The 12416-nt window shown below is 48.5% G+C and overlaps 6 protein-coding genes across 6 annotated transcripts; 2 read left to right on the top strand and 4 right to left on the bottom strand.

Moving 5' to 3' along the window:
* Nucleotides 1-782: 782 nt before the first annotated feature.
* On the top strand, nt 783-2901 carry F5Y00DRAFT_242436 (uncharacterized protein). The gene is made up of 2 exons (XM_048008514.1): nt 783-1225; nt 1362-2901. The coding sequence occupies exons 1-2, from the start codon at nt 996-998 to the stop codon at nt 2632-2634; spliced, it is 1503 nt and encodes a 500-aa protein (XP_047862878.1). The 5' UTR covers nt 783-995; the 3' UTR covers nt 2635-2901.
* A 27-nt stretch (nt 2902-2928) lies between these two features.
* On the bottom strand, nt 2929-4981 carry F5Y00DRAFT_126543 (putative cobalamin synthesis protein). Its single transcript, XM_048004132.1, has 3 exons — nt 4423-4981; nt 3540-4359; nt 2929-3485 (listed from the first exon to the last, which is right to left on the bottom strand). The coding sequence occupies exons 1-3, from the start codon at nt 4803-4805 to the stop codon at nt 3093-3095; spliced, it is 1596 nt and encodes a 531-aa protein (XP_047862877.1). The 5' UTR covers nt 4806-4981; the 3' UTR covers nt 2929-3092.
* Nucleotides 4982-5640: 659 nt separating this feature from the next.
* F5Y00DRAFT_271448 (uncharacterized protein) lies at nt 5641-6137 on the bottom strand (the record flags this gene model as incomplete). The annotated part of the gene is made up of 1 exon (XM_048012798.1): nt 5641-6137. One exon carries the CDS (start codon nt 6135-6137, stop codon nt 5766-5768), a length of 372 nt encoding a protein of 123 aa, XP_047862876.1. The 3' UTR covers nt 5641-5765.
* Nucleotides 6138-6598: 461 nt separating this feature from the next.
* F5Y00DRAFT_242431 (GTP-binding protein lepa) lies at nt 6599-9019 on the bottom strand. Its single transcript, XM_048008513.1, has one exon. It carries the CDS (start codon nt 8915-8917, stop codon nt 6848-6850), a length of 2070 nt encoding a protein of 689 aa, XP_047862875.1. The 5' UTR covers nt 8918-9019; the 3' UTR covers nt 6599-6847.
* A 145-nt stretch (nt 9020-9164) lies between these two features.
* F5Y00DRAFT_242429 (DNA-binding protein) lies at nt 9165-10232 on the top strand. Its single transcript, XM_048008512.1, has 4 exons — nt 9165-9321; nt 9376-9401; nt 9459-9497; nt 9560-10232. Exons 1-4 carry the CDS (start codon nt 9232-9234, stop codon nt 10095-10097), a joined length of 693 nt encoding a protein of 230 aa, XP_047862874.1. The 5' UTR covers nt 9165-9231; the 3' UTR covers nt 10098-10232.
* A 318-nt stretch (nt 10233-10550) lies between these two features.
* F5Y00DRAFT_263966 (uncharacterized protein) lies at nt 10551-11881 on the bottom strand (the record flags this gene model as incomplete). Its single annotated transcript, XM_048011582.1, has 2 exons — nt 10551-11489; nt 11594-11881. The coding sequence occupies 2 exons, from the start codon at nt 11879-11881 to the stop codon at nt 10551-10553; spliced, it is 1227 nt and encodes a 408-aa protein (XP_047862873.1).
* Nucleotides 11882-12416: the final 535 nt, after the last annotated feature.

Below are 12416 nucleotides of genomic sequence, written 5' to 3'. Positions count from 1 at the left end.
TATCTGATATTTCCATCATAAGTGAGTAGCCAAAGCCGTGCTCATTATCTTCCCGTGGTATTTACTTGAAGCTTGTAATCTCATCTCGAATAGCTTAATTGCTGCTATGAAGTCAGCTAAGTCAAAGCCTAGCGCACGTGAAGTTCTTGGTGTCGTCAGCCTCGTGTCCAAGGTTCAATAATTGTCAGATATTGATGACGTGGAAGGATCGTTTAAGCGTAGGTATTTAACGTTTACGCGCAATGTTTTGACGCGGTTATAGGGGTTTTAGAATAGGTATACATCAGGAAGGTATCTGGAGGTGATGAATAAGATTCATTTATCATAAGCTTATGTTTAATCGCTAATGGTTAACCACGTCCTCTAGTAGCTTGGACTATTTATACTCACTCAATCGTATCTCTTAGGTCGTGTTAACAATAATAGTCAAGTTCCTCCAAGACGACCCTACGAATAGTCCAGGTCGCAATACTATCATCATGAATCCTATCTCCGTCGCGTCTCAGAATTGCTGAAGAGTTTAGGGTAAAACTCTATCAACGGATAAGCCTGAAGTAGGTTAGTAGCTCTTATAACAATGGTATTATTATTATTATGCTCGCGTAGTGTTTAATAGACTAACCTTCGTTGATTAAACAAAAATGGCAACATAGGAGGTATGTAGCGTACAACACGGCCCTGATCAATCCCGTTGCTAGATGATGTGTATCACATGCTAATATTACAATAGATGTCCTCTACATAATTACTTATCTATAATTAATTTCTCCCTAGTAGATATTGCGCACGACCGGACCTTTGAACAACTGAAATATACTAGTAGCGTCAGATAGACGGGCCGTTCCGCGTACGGTGCGGGGGTTTTTAGCCATAACACGGCCTCCGAATCTACGTACCCCGTCCCCGAATTAAAAAAAATTCTCCCCGAAAAATCAACATCCAATCAGTGGAGCCATACATCGTAGAAGCCGATAACTGCCTTCATATCTGTTAAGATGCCGAAACCAAAATCATTTACGAAGCAATCAAAAGCGAAGCCAAAGAAAGAGCAGAAGCTGGATACGGCAGACGACTTCCAAGCTGCCGGTGTCGATTTTGAAGAAGCCGCTGGAAAATGGCGTGCGGGAGATGCTACCAAGTCTATGAGATTCTTTCAGCGGGCTATTGACGTCTACGACCAAGGGCTTCGCAAGTTCCCTCAGAGCATCGACCTTGCGTATAACAAGTAAGGATTCTTTTCTAGACGAGCCTTTTTTATATGCCAGTTCCATTCATTTGAAGTGCGATAGCGGCATCATCTTTGAATTCTCTTGCACGATATATCTTCTCCCTAATAGAGTATCTACTAATAACTTCCACAGGGCCCGGGTACAGCTGGAGATTGCTACGCATCCTATTCTTGTTGAGCAGTTGCAGCAGCCCTTAAGAGGCGTATTGGACGAGGCGTTAGCGTCGCATCGGTACACGTTAAAGTTGGACCCAGAAAATCCAGACGCACTCTTTAATACGTCTCAAGTTCTTACGGCTATCGCTGAGTTGATCGCCACTGATGAGGATGACGATTCTGCTGGAACCGAGGCTGAAGCTTTGAAGGCGCTCCGAGAAGCGCTCGACCTGCAAAGCGCGTGTCTCAGCTTGCAGGAGCGAAAATACCAGGAATTCCTCGAGCAGGAACGCTTTGCTAACGAGCAAGGAGAAGACGCGAGTCACAAGGCCGTACCGGCTTCCGGATCAGGAAATGGCTCGTCTGGTAGCGCCGAGGAAGACGAAGAATGGTTCAACGTAGTTGAGCCGGTCACTAGCGACACGCTTATTGATACACTTCTCGCTCAGCTGGCTACCATCACCACTTTCTGTAGTATTCTGAGCACCTCGCTCGAAGCTGCTCCCACAAATACGCTCGCCTGGGTCGAGGAAATTTCGTCGGGCCTAGTTGAAAAGGTACAAGTCATCTCGCGTGAACAGCACGACAGGTTACAAGAAGTCGCCCTAGCGAGAGCCAATCTTGCTTCGGTGATGCTAGAAGCGGGTTACAGATGCGGGAAGATCGACGCCGAAATTTACGGTCGAGAACTAAATTCGGTTTTCGCAAATGCGGAACTTCAGCTTGAGAAGTCTGCAGAAGGCCATATAGCAAAAGCTCGCTCTCTTCTAGCGCTCAACTCGGCACTAACAGATTCCGACAACGGTGATGCCCAGTCGCAGTCGACATTGCGGTGGAATGTTCTCACGGCTAGCATAGCAAGTCTGAAATCTGCGTCGGCCATACGAGGGATCCCTCAGGAGGACTTAGCTACTACGCATCTCCTTCGCGGCGACGCGTCCTTATATCTTTACACTATGGCCTTCCCGCCGACGTCGTACCAGACAGCCGCAAATACAGCCTCTCAGAATGCCAAGAACGCAGAGGTGTATTACCGCAACGCGAGTAGGTTGACTCCGGACAATGAAGAGAGAGATGTCGCTTCGATAAAGTCAACAGTCGCACAGTATCTCCAAGCATACTCCGAGGGGAGTACAGAAGTCGACGTTGGTAGCTTATTAAACGCGAGTCCGCGGGGTCAGGAGTGGGTTATCAAGCAGCTCGAGGATATGACGGCGGAGAATCTCGTACCTCACGCGCTACTTTTCTAGTTCGTAGATATAGCGAATGCAGACTTGTGATCTTTGCTGATATTTTGCCTGCGATTGGGGTAAAATGGCGCCAGTATCATGCGTACAGTTAGCTGTTAATTTGAGGTTGTCTAGGTACGCAAGTGGAATGGTCGAATACCTAGTACTAAACAAAGAACGCTGGGGTTTTAGATGAGATACCTCGATTAAAGGATACCTTTATTCTCTAAGTGTATTTCCCAGTTGTATAATACCAAAAGCATTACAGGGAATTTTGACCGTTGCCAGCCACTATATCACTTTGTAGCTATTATTTCTTTACAGCAGGTCTTGGTGGATGATTACAGTGCACAATAACTTCCATCAGGGAGGTACTGCAGATTGACTTACATCTTCGATCTATAATTATATTGATAATTAATTGGTTTCCCACAAATATTGATGCTGACCACGCAAATGTATACCATATCGAGCCAGTCTCAGTGGTCATGGTCTCCGTGGCCATGACCGTTACTATGGTCATGTCCCTCGTGGCCAATCTCGAGCCAATCTTCGAATCCGTCCTCGAATAGTTCGTCCAACCTCTCCTGGATATCATCAGACTCCATCGCGGCCTCCCAATTGCGGAACTCTTCATCGTCTAAGAGACAGGCGTCGAGAGCCTTTCGCAAGCGCTTCTCGCCACCGTTCTTCATCTGCTGGCCGATAAAGACAAGTTCCTGTCGCCGATCTCCCCACTTTCCGTCGAAGTCGCGGGTTATCGCTTTTCTCGCCTCTGGATCTGAGGGCCATTCATCCTCCGGAATCTCGCAGCGCCAGCGGTCTTGTCCCGATATGGTCAGCATTACACCTGCTTGCGACCATTCGCCATACTGGGTGATAACTACGTTAACGTGGGAGTCTCAGCGGATCGCCAGGGAACTTACCATCCTAGGCCTAGTTGCTAACCACAGAAACCCCTTTGAGCGCAGCAGCGGCCCGAAAGTATCGTCTGCCATTTTCGAAGCCAATCGTGCTTTAGGGTCAAGTTGAGGTTGTTCGTCCTCCATATCGATGTCTTCGTCAGTCTCTTCGTCCTCATCCTCGTCCGCGTCCTCGTCTTCTCCAGCACCATCTGTCTCGTCGATATCCATGTCTTCTTCCATCTGGTACTCCGTCTGAATAACGACGAAGACCGACTTGATCATATCCCAGAGCCGCGCCGGGTGGAAGGGGCGGCGGGCTCGATAGACGAATGTGCCTATCCCGTATTCCTCCGTCTCAGGGCTGATCTCTTCATTCAGACTCTTCAGCCATCCGGCGCTGAGGGCCGCCTTTTCGTACGAGAATGAGCGAGTATCCAATATCTCACCTAGATCCAGTCGGCATTTGACAGTCGAAAACACCTTGGCGCTAGGGTTAAGCTTTTTAACAACCCCTTTAATCCGATTCGCTTCGTCCTTAGTAACTAGGTCGCACTTGTTGACTATCACGATGTCCGCGAATTCTACCTGATCAACCTGCAAATCTGAAATGTTCCTATCGTCCTCCTGCGGGACATCAGTTCGGCGGTCCACTAAGAAATCAGCCGTCGCAAAGTCTTGCATGAAATTTACGGCGTCCACGAGCGTGACGCAAGTGTCGAGACGCGCTACCTTGGAGAGCCCGCCGGATTTTAGGATTTTGGCGAGGTTTTTATTATTCCCTTTATTCCCTTGCTCCTCTGCCTCGAGGTCGTACCCCGCGGCAACATGCATGTCGGCAAACCTGATACACTCGGTTAATATAACTAAAGCTTCGTCGAGGTTACAAATAGTATATTGCACCTACTCCTCTGAAAACGTCTCGGCGACTTGCATTGGTTCGCTAACTCCAGAACTCTCGATGACGAGATACTCGACCTGCTTCTCTTCCGCAAACCTCGCAACCTCTTCGAGCAAGTCACCGCGTAAGGTACAGCAGATGCAGCCGTTCTGCATGGCCACTACTTGCTCTTCCTTACGAGTGACATCGTGCGAGGTGAGTAAGGCCGCGTCGATATTTAGCGCGCCAACATCGTTGACTATGACACCTATCCGGAGGCCATGTTCGGGAGATGTCAAAATATTTTCTAGAAGGGTTGTTTTGCCCGACCCGAGAAATCCGCTAAGAAGGGTAACTGGGAGCCGCCTTTCGGTCTTATTGGGGGTATCAACGAGGAGCGCGGGAGCCATTACACCGGATTTTATACGCGGTGCGTATAGGGGCGTTTATAGAGAGTTTTGTAAGGTAGGATAAATGTCAAGGTTTGGGATCTCGCGAATCTCTCTGCCTCCAAGGGGCCAGATCATTTATATCGTAATTTGCAATCCGTACTCGCGAGAATACAGGAGGGCTAGGGCAAACCGATAATACATCTATTGATCTATTATACGCGATTATTCGAGTGTTATTGCCTTTTCTGAACTGATGGGATAGCTCGTAGAAGAACCTTGTTGGCATTTTGGAGACAATCTACATGTATCGCAAGGAACGTCTCTCCAGATTATACCTCTTTTCCTATGTACATTTTGTCTCCTAGTCGCCCCGGCGTATACCTCGAAGAAGGTTGTCACTTTCATGTTATGAAGGATTGGTAATGTAGGGCTTCCGTATGGAGGACCTTGATGGTAATGTTCATGCAGGGACGTCAGCGAACCTTGATGGCTTGTGGGGGTTGTAGCTCGAAGTTGAGTAATTCGTACCATATGATTGGCACACGGAGGAAAAGCTTTATGATACGGGAGCCCATGTTGTGATTTTGGTACGCTGCGGTAGGGATACAACGTGACTCGTGAATACTCTTCCGGTTTGTACTCAGTCTACTAGTCGTGGGAATTCTGGAAACAAGAACTGTATTACAATGAACTAATATCAATCTCCTCTACAGCACGTAATTAATGGCATGTGTACAAACCAAGCTTGCTATCTAATGCTCTTATGTATTCCTGTGCTTCCTCGAAACGTCTTCCCTCAGATAAAGCTTAGCTTCCCCCTATCTACAGTACCTCAATTCCGAGTATTTGGTCCAATAAATGTTGGCGGGGTGTTAAAAACACCTTGCCCTGTTGGCGAATTCGTGCGTGGCTAGGCTTCCCGCCGGCAACTCGAGTAGCTCAGCGCATTGCGGCAGAAACTTAATCCACACGCAGCCATCAGGCACGTCTTGATCGCGGAATGCTTTTCCTACCACAAACTCCGGTTCTAGTTGGTAATACGGGATGTTCTGCTTGCAGGCTGGGAGTCGACTGCTGGGAACCGACAGTTCCACCATTGGATAAGGGGTTGGTCAGCGTGATGCCTGATGTGCCAATTCCTATATCAATACCGAGCCCAACAGCTTTGTCTATATCGTGTGGGTAGCGCATCGTGATGCCGTACGGGCTAAGGGGCGAGCTAGCATCAGTTAGGATGTTGTATGTTTGACGATAGACCTCATTGGCGGTGCCCTTCTGGCGGCTCAGCAGAGGCTTTGCTGACGCAAGTGATGCCGAAGCGGCAAGTATGGTCAAGGTATTGAAGAACATGACGATTAAGTCTTCTGCCGTTTTAGGAACTGTAAATTGCCTTACGAGATTGTATGTACTGGTGTGATGAGGGCAATGGGTGACGTTTCGCGGCAGGCTTGCTCTCTTTATATCGATTTGGACTCAGTCACATCTGCGTAATGGCACCATATGACTTCCTGAAGAAATACGAGCTTTTTCCTATTTAGTGCCGCTTTTGCCAAAGTAACCAGTCACCGATACACGTCTTTACTATCGCCCGTGATTTATTTGCCGATCAGGACCTATAGCGCGGATGACATAGTGCTCGATCTCTGATACGAGGCTTTCACAACCTACTGATCAGCTATTTATGATTTCAGAATCCTTAGTTTACCTTTATTTGGACTAGAGGTATCTATAGGATATATTGTAATACTACCAACGCTAAGGAACTTTATATCTATCACGAATCCGATGATATTCGCAACGAAGAACCAGAAGGGGCGGGAATTTTGGTAGCAAAACATAGGATTGATGCATAAGAATGGTAGATAAGTGTATATATCTCGACTGGGCTGCGTCTAGACCCTCTATCTAAGGGCACTAACCTTTATATATTAATACATATGGGTTATAGTACATATACTACGAAGATACTGATGCCCTTCGCAGCTAACAATCGGTTGCTGAAGAGATATAGAGCATGGCGTATTGACATAAATATATCTAGGAAATATAAATCTGGAAACCTACTTAGCCAGGAACCTCTGAAACGCCTCCTGTTCGATGACGACGTTGCCGACCGAGCGTAGCCTCTTGCGACCTTCTTTCTGCTTCTCCAGGAGTTTCCTGCGACGGGTAATGTCACTGGCGTGTAACTTGGCGAGCACATCCTTACGGAAGGGCTTGAGCGTCTCTCGAGCGATGATCTTCTTGCCGACCGCCGCCTGTATCACGACCTCAAACATTTGTCGCTGCACGTGCTCCTTGAACTTTGTCACCCACGCCCTGCCTAGCCGTTCTACCTGAGATAGGTGCACCACCCGCGAGATAGCGTCCACCGGCTGCTTATTAACTAATAGCTGCAACTTGACTAACTTGCTCTCGCGCCATCCGGCGTCCTCGTAATCTAGAGTCGCGTAGCCTTTAGTTGCGCCCTTAAGCTTGCCGAATAAATCGTCTACTAACTGCGCCGTAGGGATGCGGTACTTTAGGATGACCTGCATACCGTGAAAGAACTCGATGCTCTCCTGCTCGCCGCGGTTGGCTTCGCATAGTTCTATAGCGCGGCCAAGATATTCTTCTGGGACCGTCAGGGTTGCTAGCACGTAAGGTTCGTAAAAGGTGGCGCCACGGGTGCGCCCGTCGTCGGGATCCGGGAAGTCCGTGGGGCTCTGAAGGACTGTCTCCGTGCCGTCCCGCCACATAACTTTGGTCTGTACGGCAGGCTCCGTGATAATAATGCTTGCGCCGTGCTCTTGGCGGAGGCGGTCCTGAAATACGGAACAGTGTAGACTACCGAGAAAGCCGATCCGCCACCCCGCCCCAAGCGCCTCGGAGTGATCTTTGAAGAGGGTCACGCTGCGGTCGTTCAGCACGAGCTGGCCGATACTGTCTGCTAGGCGGCTGTAGTCGGCAGGGTCCGTAGGAAAAGCGGCGACGAAGACCATAGGTTTGGGCTCCTCGAAACCTGGATACGGTTCGACAATGTCTTCTGAGCCAACGGTGGTGAACGTATCGCCGATTTTGGCATCCTGGATTTTCTTCATGCCCGGATTAAAAAAGACGTAGCCGACCTGACCTGCGCGCAGGACCGTCTGAGGAACCTGTGTAGGATATCGAATACCGACCTCGCCGATGGTATATTTGTTCCCCGTCGCAAAACTCACGAGATTATCCCCGGCCCTCACGGTCCCGTCGAAAAGCCGGACTAGACATATAACGCCACGAAAGCTGTCGTACCACGAATCCACTAGCAGCATCCTTAGCGGTTTAGATTCGTCACCTGTAGGCGCCGGGACGTTCTCTACGACTGCCGGTAGTAACTCCTTGACGTTGAGGCCGGTCTTTGCGCTTACTCCGATGGCCTTGCTGGAATCTAACTCAAAAGTGGATTCGAGTTGTTCCAGCACTCTTGGAACGTCTGCGGCAACCATGTCGATCTTGTTGATAACCGGTAGGATCTTGAGGCCCTCGGCAAAGGCGAGATAAAAGTTGGCGACGGTCTGGGCTTGTACTCCTTGGCTCGCGTCGACCAACAGAATAGCGCCTCCGCAGCTCGCGTACGACCTTGTGACTTCGGCGCGGAAGTCGACGTGACCGGGCGTGTCGACGAGATGCAGCAGGTAATCGAGGCCACGATGATTGTAGATCATGGTGCAAGTTTGAGCTTTAACGGTGATGCCTCTCTCGCGCTCAACTTCGAGAGTATCGAGGATCTGGCGGTTTGTATTAGATGACGATATAGTGCCCGTGATTTCGAGTAGCCTGTCTGATAGAGTAGATTTCCCATGGTCGATATGCGCCACGATGCAAAAGTTTCGAAAGCGCTCGATAGGAATCGCAGCGATGCGGCGCTCGAGATCGCCCACTACTCCTGCTTTCGAACTACTATATCGTTGTAGGGTATTATACGTGCCTGGGCCGATAGTTGGCCGTCTTATCAATCCAGTCCGCCGTTGGAGTCGTAGCTTAGGGCCCAGAAAAGGCCATGTTGGCTGCGAGTAGGCGCCGGCGTTATAAGCCGTGCGAAGGGAAGATGAGCGGAGACATGATCGCATGAGAACGAACTCCAATGGAGACTTGAATCTACCACCCATCCATACGAATTGAGCTTTCTCGGCCTTGTCAACTTTGGATCATGACACGGAAGAGGGGTACTTGGATAAAAAACATTAGGTACCTATGAAGCTATTCCCGGCTGGTGGGATGTACATAGCAAAAATTCCCAAGCTCGAAGGATAGTTGGGACTTATCGATAAACATAATCTCTTATCTTATCACTATCTACATTAACGTTATGGTAGTTCGTCACCCCGCCAAAGTTTCTGAAAGTAAACAAACCACAACGCTTACAACCTCTAGACCCGAGTTCAAACTTAATAGTAACACGCACGACAGAGAATCTATCACAATGGCACCGACCGCGCCGGAAAAGGACAAGGACAAATCCAAGGTTCATAAATTGGCTCTCAAAGGAAGCGCCAAACTTGTGGCAGAATTCGTACGCAGAGGCTTTCCCACGAAGCAGAGATGAGCTAACAAACCCGTCTTCCAGTTCCAATACTCGATTCATACCATCCTGTACGTAACAAGGTTATCTCCATTCGATACCGTAATTTTTTATTAACCCTAGACTAGATTTCAAAGAGGCGTCTATCCGGCCGAAGATTTCACAGCGTATGTAATACTCCGACCTAGCCCGTCTCGCTTCTATCAGTCACGCAGACTAACGGAAACAGCGTCAAAAAATATGGTCTGAACATGCTAGTTTCTGCCGACGACCAAGTCAAGGCGTACATCAAGAAGATCATGTCCCAGCTCGACAAATGGATGCAGCGCGGCAAGATCAGCAAGCTGGTCATCGTCATCACCGACAAAGACACGGGCGAGCACGTCGAACGATGGCAGTTCGACGTCCACATATTCAATACCGGCAAATCTAAAAAGTCTAAGACATCTCCTAACCAAGAGAACGACGCGCCTCCGTCAGTCTCCAACACGGCCCTTCCCGATTCTTCGAAAACCGAGGCCGAGATCCAAGCCGAGATTGCCGCCCTCTTCCGCCAGATTACCGCCTCCGTTACGTTTTTACCTCAGCTGGCCGGCGACTGCACTTTCAACGTCCTAGTGTATGCCGATGCAGATAGCGACGTGCCCGTCGAATGGGGCGACAGCGACGCCAAGGAGATTGTCAACGGCGAGAGGGTGCAGTTGCGGGGATTCAGCACTACCAGCCACCGGGTTGAGACGTTAGTTAGCTATCGGTTAGGGGAATGAGCACGTGTCATGTGGCTTAATTGGGGATGGGATTATTGTACTATTGGGATTTGATGATTAAGAGACGTGGCGTTTGGAATTTGTCTGGTTGGGAATGCTGGTGCTATTATATCTAATTTACAACTTTACCATAAACGTATAAGTTTTGACATGGTTGTTTGATATGTGTTAACCCAGGTGACCTTAGACCAGATGGAGGCTGACCGCCCTTGCTTGCGCCACGCAATACATGGCTTATCTCGGTAAACCTAGACCATATTGTTCAAGATTTTATGTGAACTATGGTCTAAGTTTACTGCAAAGATAATGGAGTTGTGCGGGAAAAAACATAGGTAATAAAAGACTGACTTTTACTGAGGGAATTAAGGCTGAGTTGTGTTATACAATAATCCTTTACGATATAACATCCTTATACCCCTCATATATTTATTAGATCGAGAGGCAGTTATTAAGCTAACCCGTCCAACACTCGTACACTAAAGTGGAAAAGGAGTCTTCGGTCACCACGTCAAACGAGTTGAGATTAGGTGCCAATTCTTTCATCAGCCGGGCAGCATTTACTGCCTGGCTATTAGCATTGCCGGATGCTGGCGGCACCAATCTCCCTAGCACAAGATCCCGCAACACAGGAAAGAATACACCGCTTCCTTCAAGATTTTGCAAGGCATAAGATCCCCAGAGCTCGCAGTCTGCCATATGGCTACCGCAGTTTCGGCCAAGTTCGATAAGTGCGGCCTCCGTCAACGAGCACTCGAATGCAAGATGCAGGATTTTGAGGTCAGGCAAAGCCTCGGAAATCAGGGACATGTGGTCGCTTTCCAGGTCGGGAGCTCGTACACGGCCTGATATTTCTAGTTGCTGAAGGTGCGGAAGTCCTTGTGCGAGATGGACTAGCTCGCTAGGGCTGATAAACACTTGCTCCATCACCGAGCATTCTAGCTTGAGAATACGTAAATGTGGACTGGAGGCGGGTATGGCTTGAAGTAAGGTATGCGATCCGGTCGAATTTGCCCCGTCACTTATAATGGTAGCCTCTAGGTGGGCGAGTTGGCGTAAGTGAGGTAGAAGCCGAACGAACCCGTCAAAAGTTGCCGTGCAAACGAGCTTTTCGAGACGGGGAAATAGCCGCGCTTCACCATGTTGATTGATCTGCTGTCTTTCGGCCAAGGATATGAGCTCTGCAGTTATCGTGTGCTGAGATTGGAGCGACTGCAGATCAGAGCGGGTGGCGAGAGCGACGAAAACGTCGTCATTAGCAACCCGATCCATGCCGTACATGATTGTTAATCTCTTCAAACAATTGGCGCCTTTAAGGAAGTTCAGGAACCCCTCTGGGGATATTAAGTTGCGCGGATTGTCAATTAGAAGCTCCTCCAGCTGTGGACAAGATTCCTAGTGTGCGAGCTTCGTTAGCAGATGATCTCGTCTCGGTGAGTTCAAGGAAATACACCATGGGTTCTACTCTGATAAGTACTCGGGATGACAGACGGGCCTACCTGAAGCGTCTCCAAAAACCGATCAGAAATCGGTCCTCCGAAGAAAATGAAAGCTTTCAGAGCATATTGGAGATAGGGCTTCAACAAATGCTCCTCATTCTGATCCGACGCATCAAGTACAAGGCGCTCCAGAGTCTGAAACTTGGTGTCTCGGAAGGCAGCATGATACGTGGAATCGCCGGCAGCAAACTCCAAGCTTCGAAGGCTCTTAGCACGAAGCTGGAGTTGCTGCGGATCCTGTTCAGCTAAGAGGGCAAGGGCAGAGACGGATATTCTGTCTTCCGCCATGACTATTCAGTTGTCTAGATTTTAAGGGGTTTCTAGGGATCCGGGTCGGAGTAGCTGCCGAGTTTTTGATAAAGAATCAATCTTAAGGGGGATGATGGATGATGGATAGGTGTAGAGAAAGAAGTTGTTTGCTGTAGTTGGAATGAGTAGACTGGCGTGTCACCCTACTAATTGTATCCATAATCGCAATTTATTGCCGTAAGGTAGTAAGGCATGGAGTGTAGGACAGTGCCTAGTCTTGGCTACCTAGGTATGTAAGGGTGGCGCCGTTCGGTAGAGCTACTATTTTACTTCTCTAGGATGTTCAGCTAAGCCTGCTCTTCGGATACCTACCTACCTAAGTAGATTTATATTGATCGAATGTAGTCCACATCAGCTGGTATTACTATACTTGACATCACATATGTGCCATTTATTCGATAATGACCCACAGCGGTATTTTAATAGGACAGAGAAGAGTCATTCTGACAGGCTGTGATACTTAATATGTGATATATTTAATATGATATTAAGCTGAAGCTTTAAAGCAGCACTC

Source organism: Daldinia vernicosa (assembly GCF_022497035.1).
Source record: "Daldinia vernicosa strain CBS 139.73 unplaced genomic scaffold F5Y00scaffold_38, whole genome shotgun sequence".
NCBI lineage: Eukaryota > Fungi > Ascomycota > Sordariomycetes > Xylariales > Hypoxylaceae > Daldinia > Daldinia vernicosa.
Note: the sequence above shows the minus strand (reverse complement) of the source record. Positions and strands in the feature narration are given on the sequence as shown.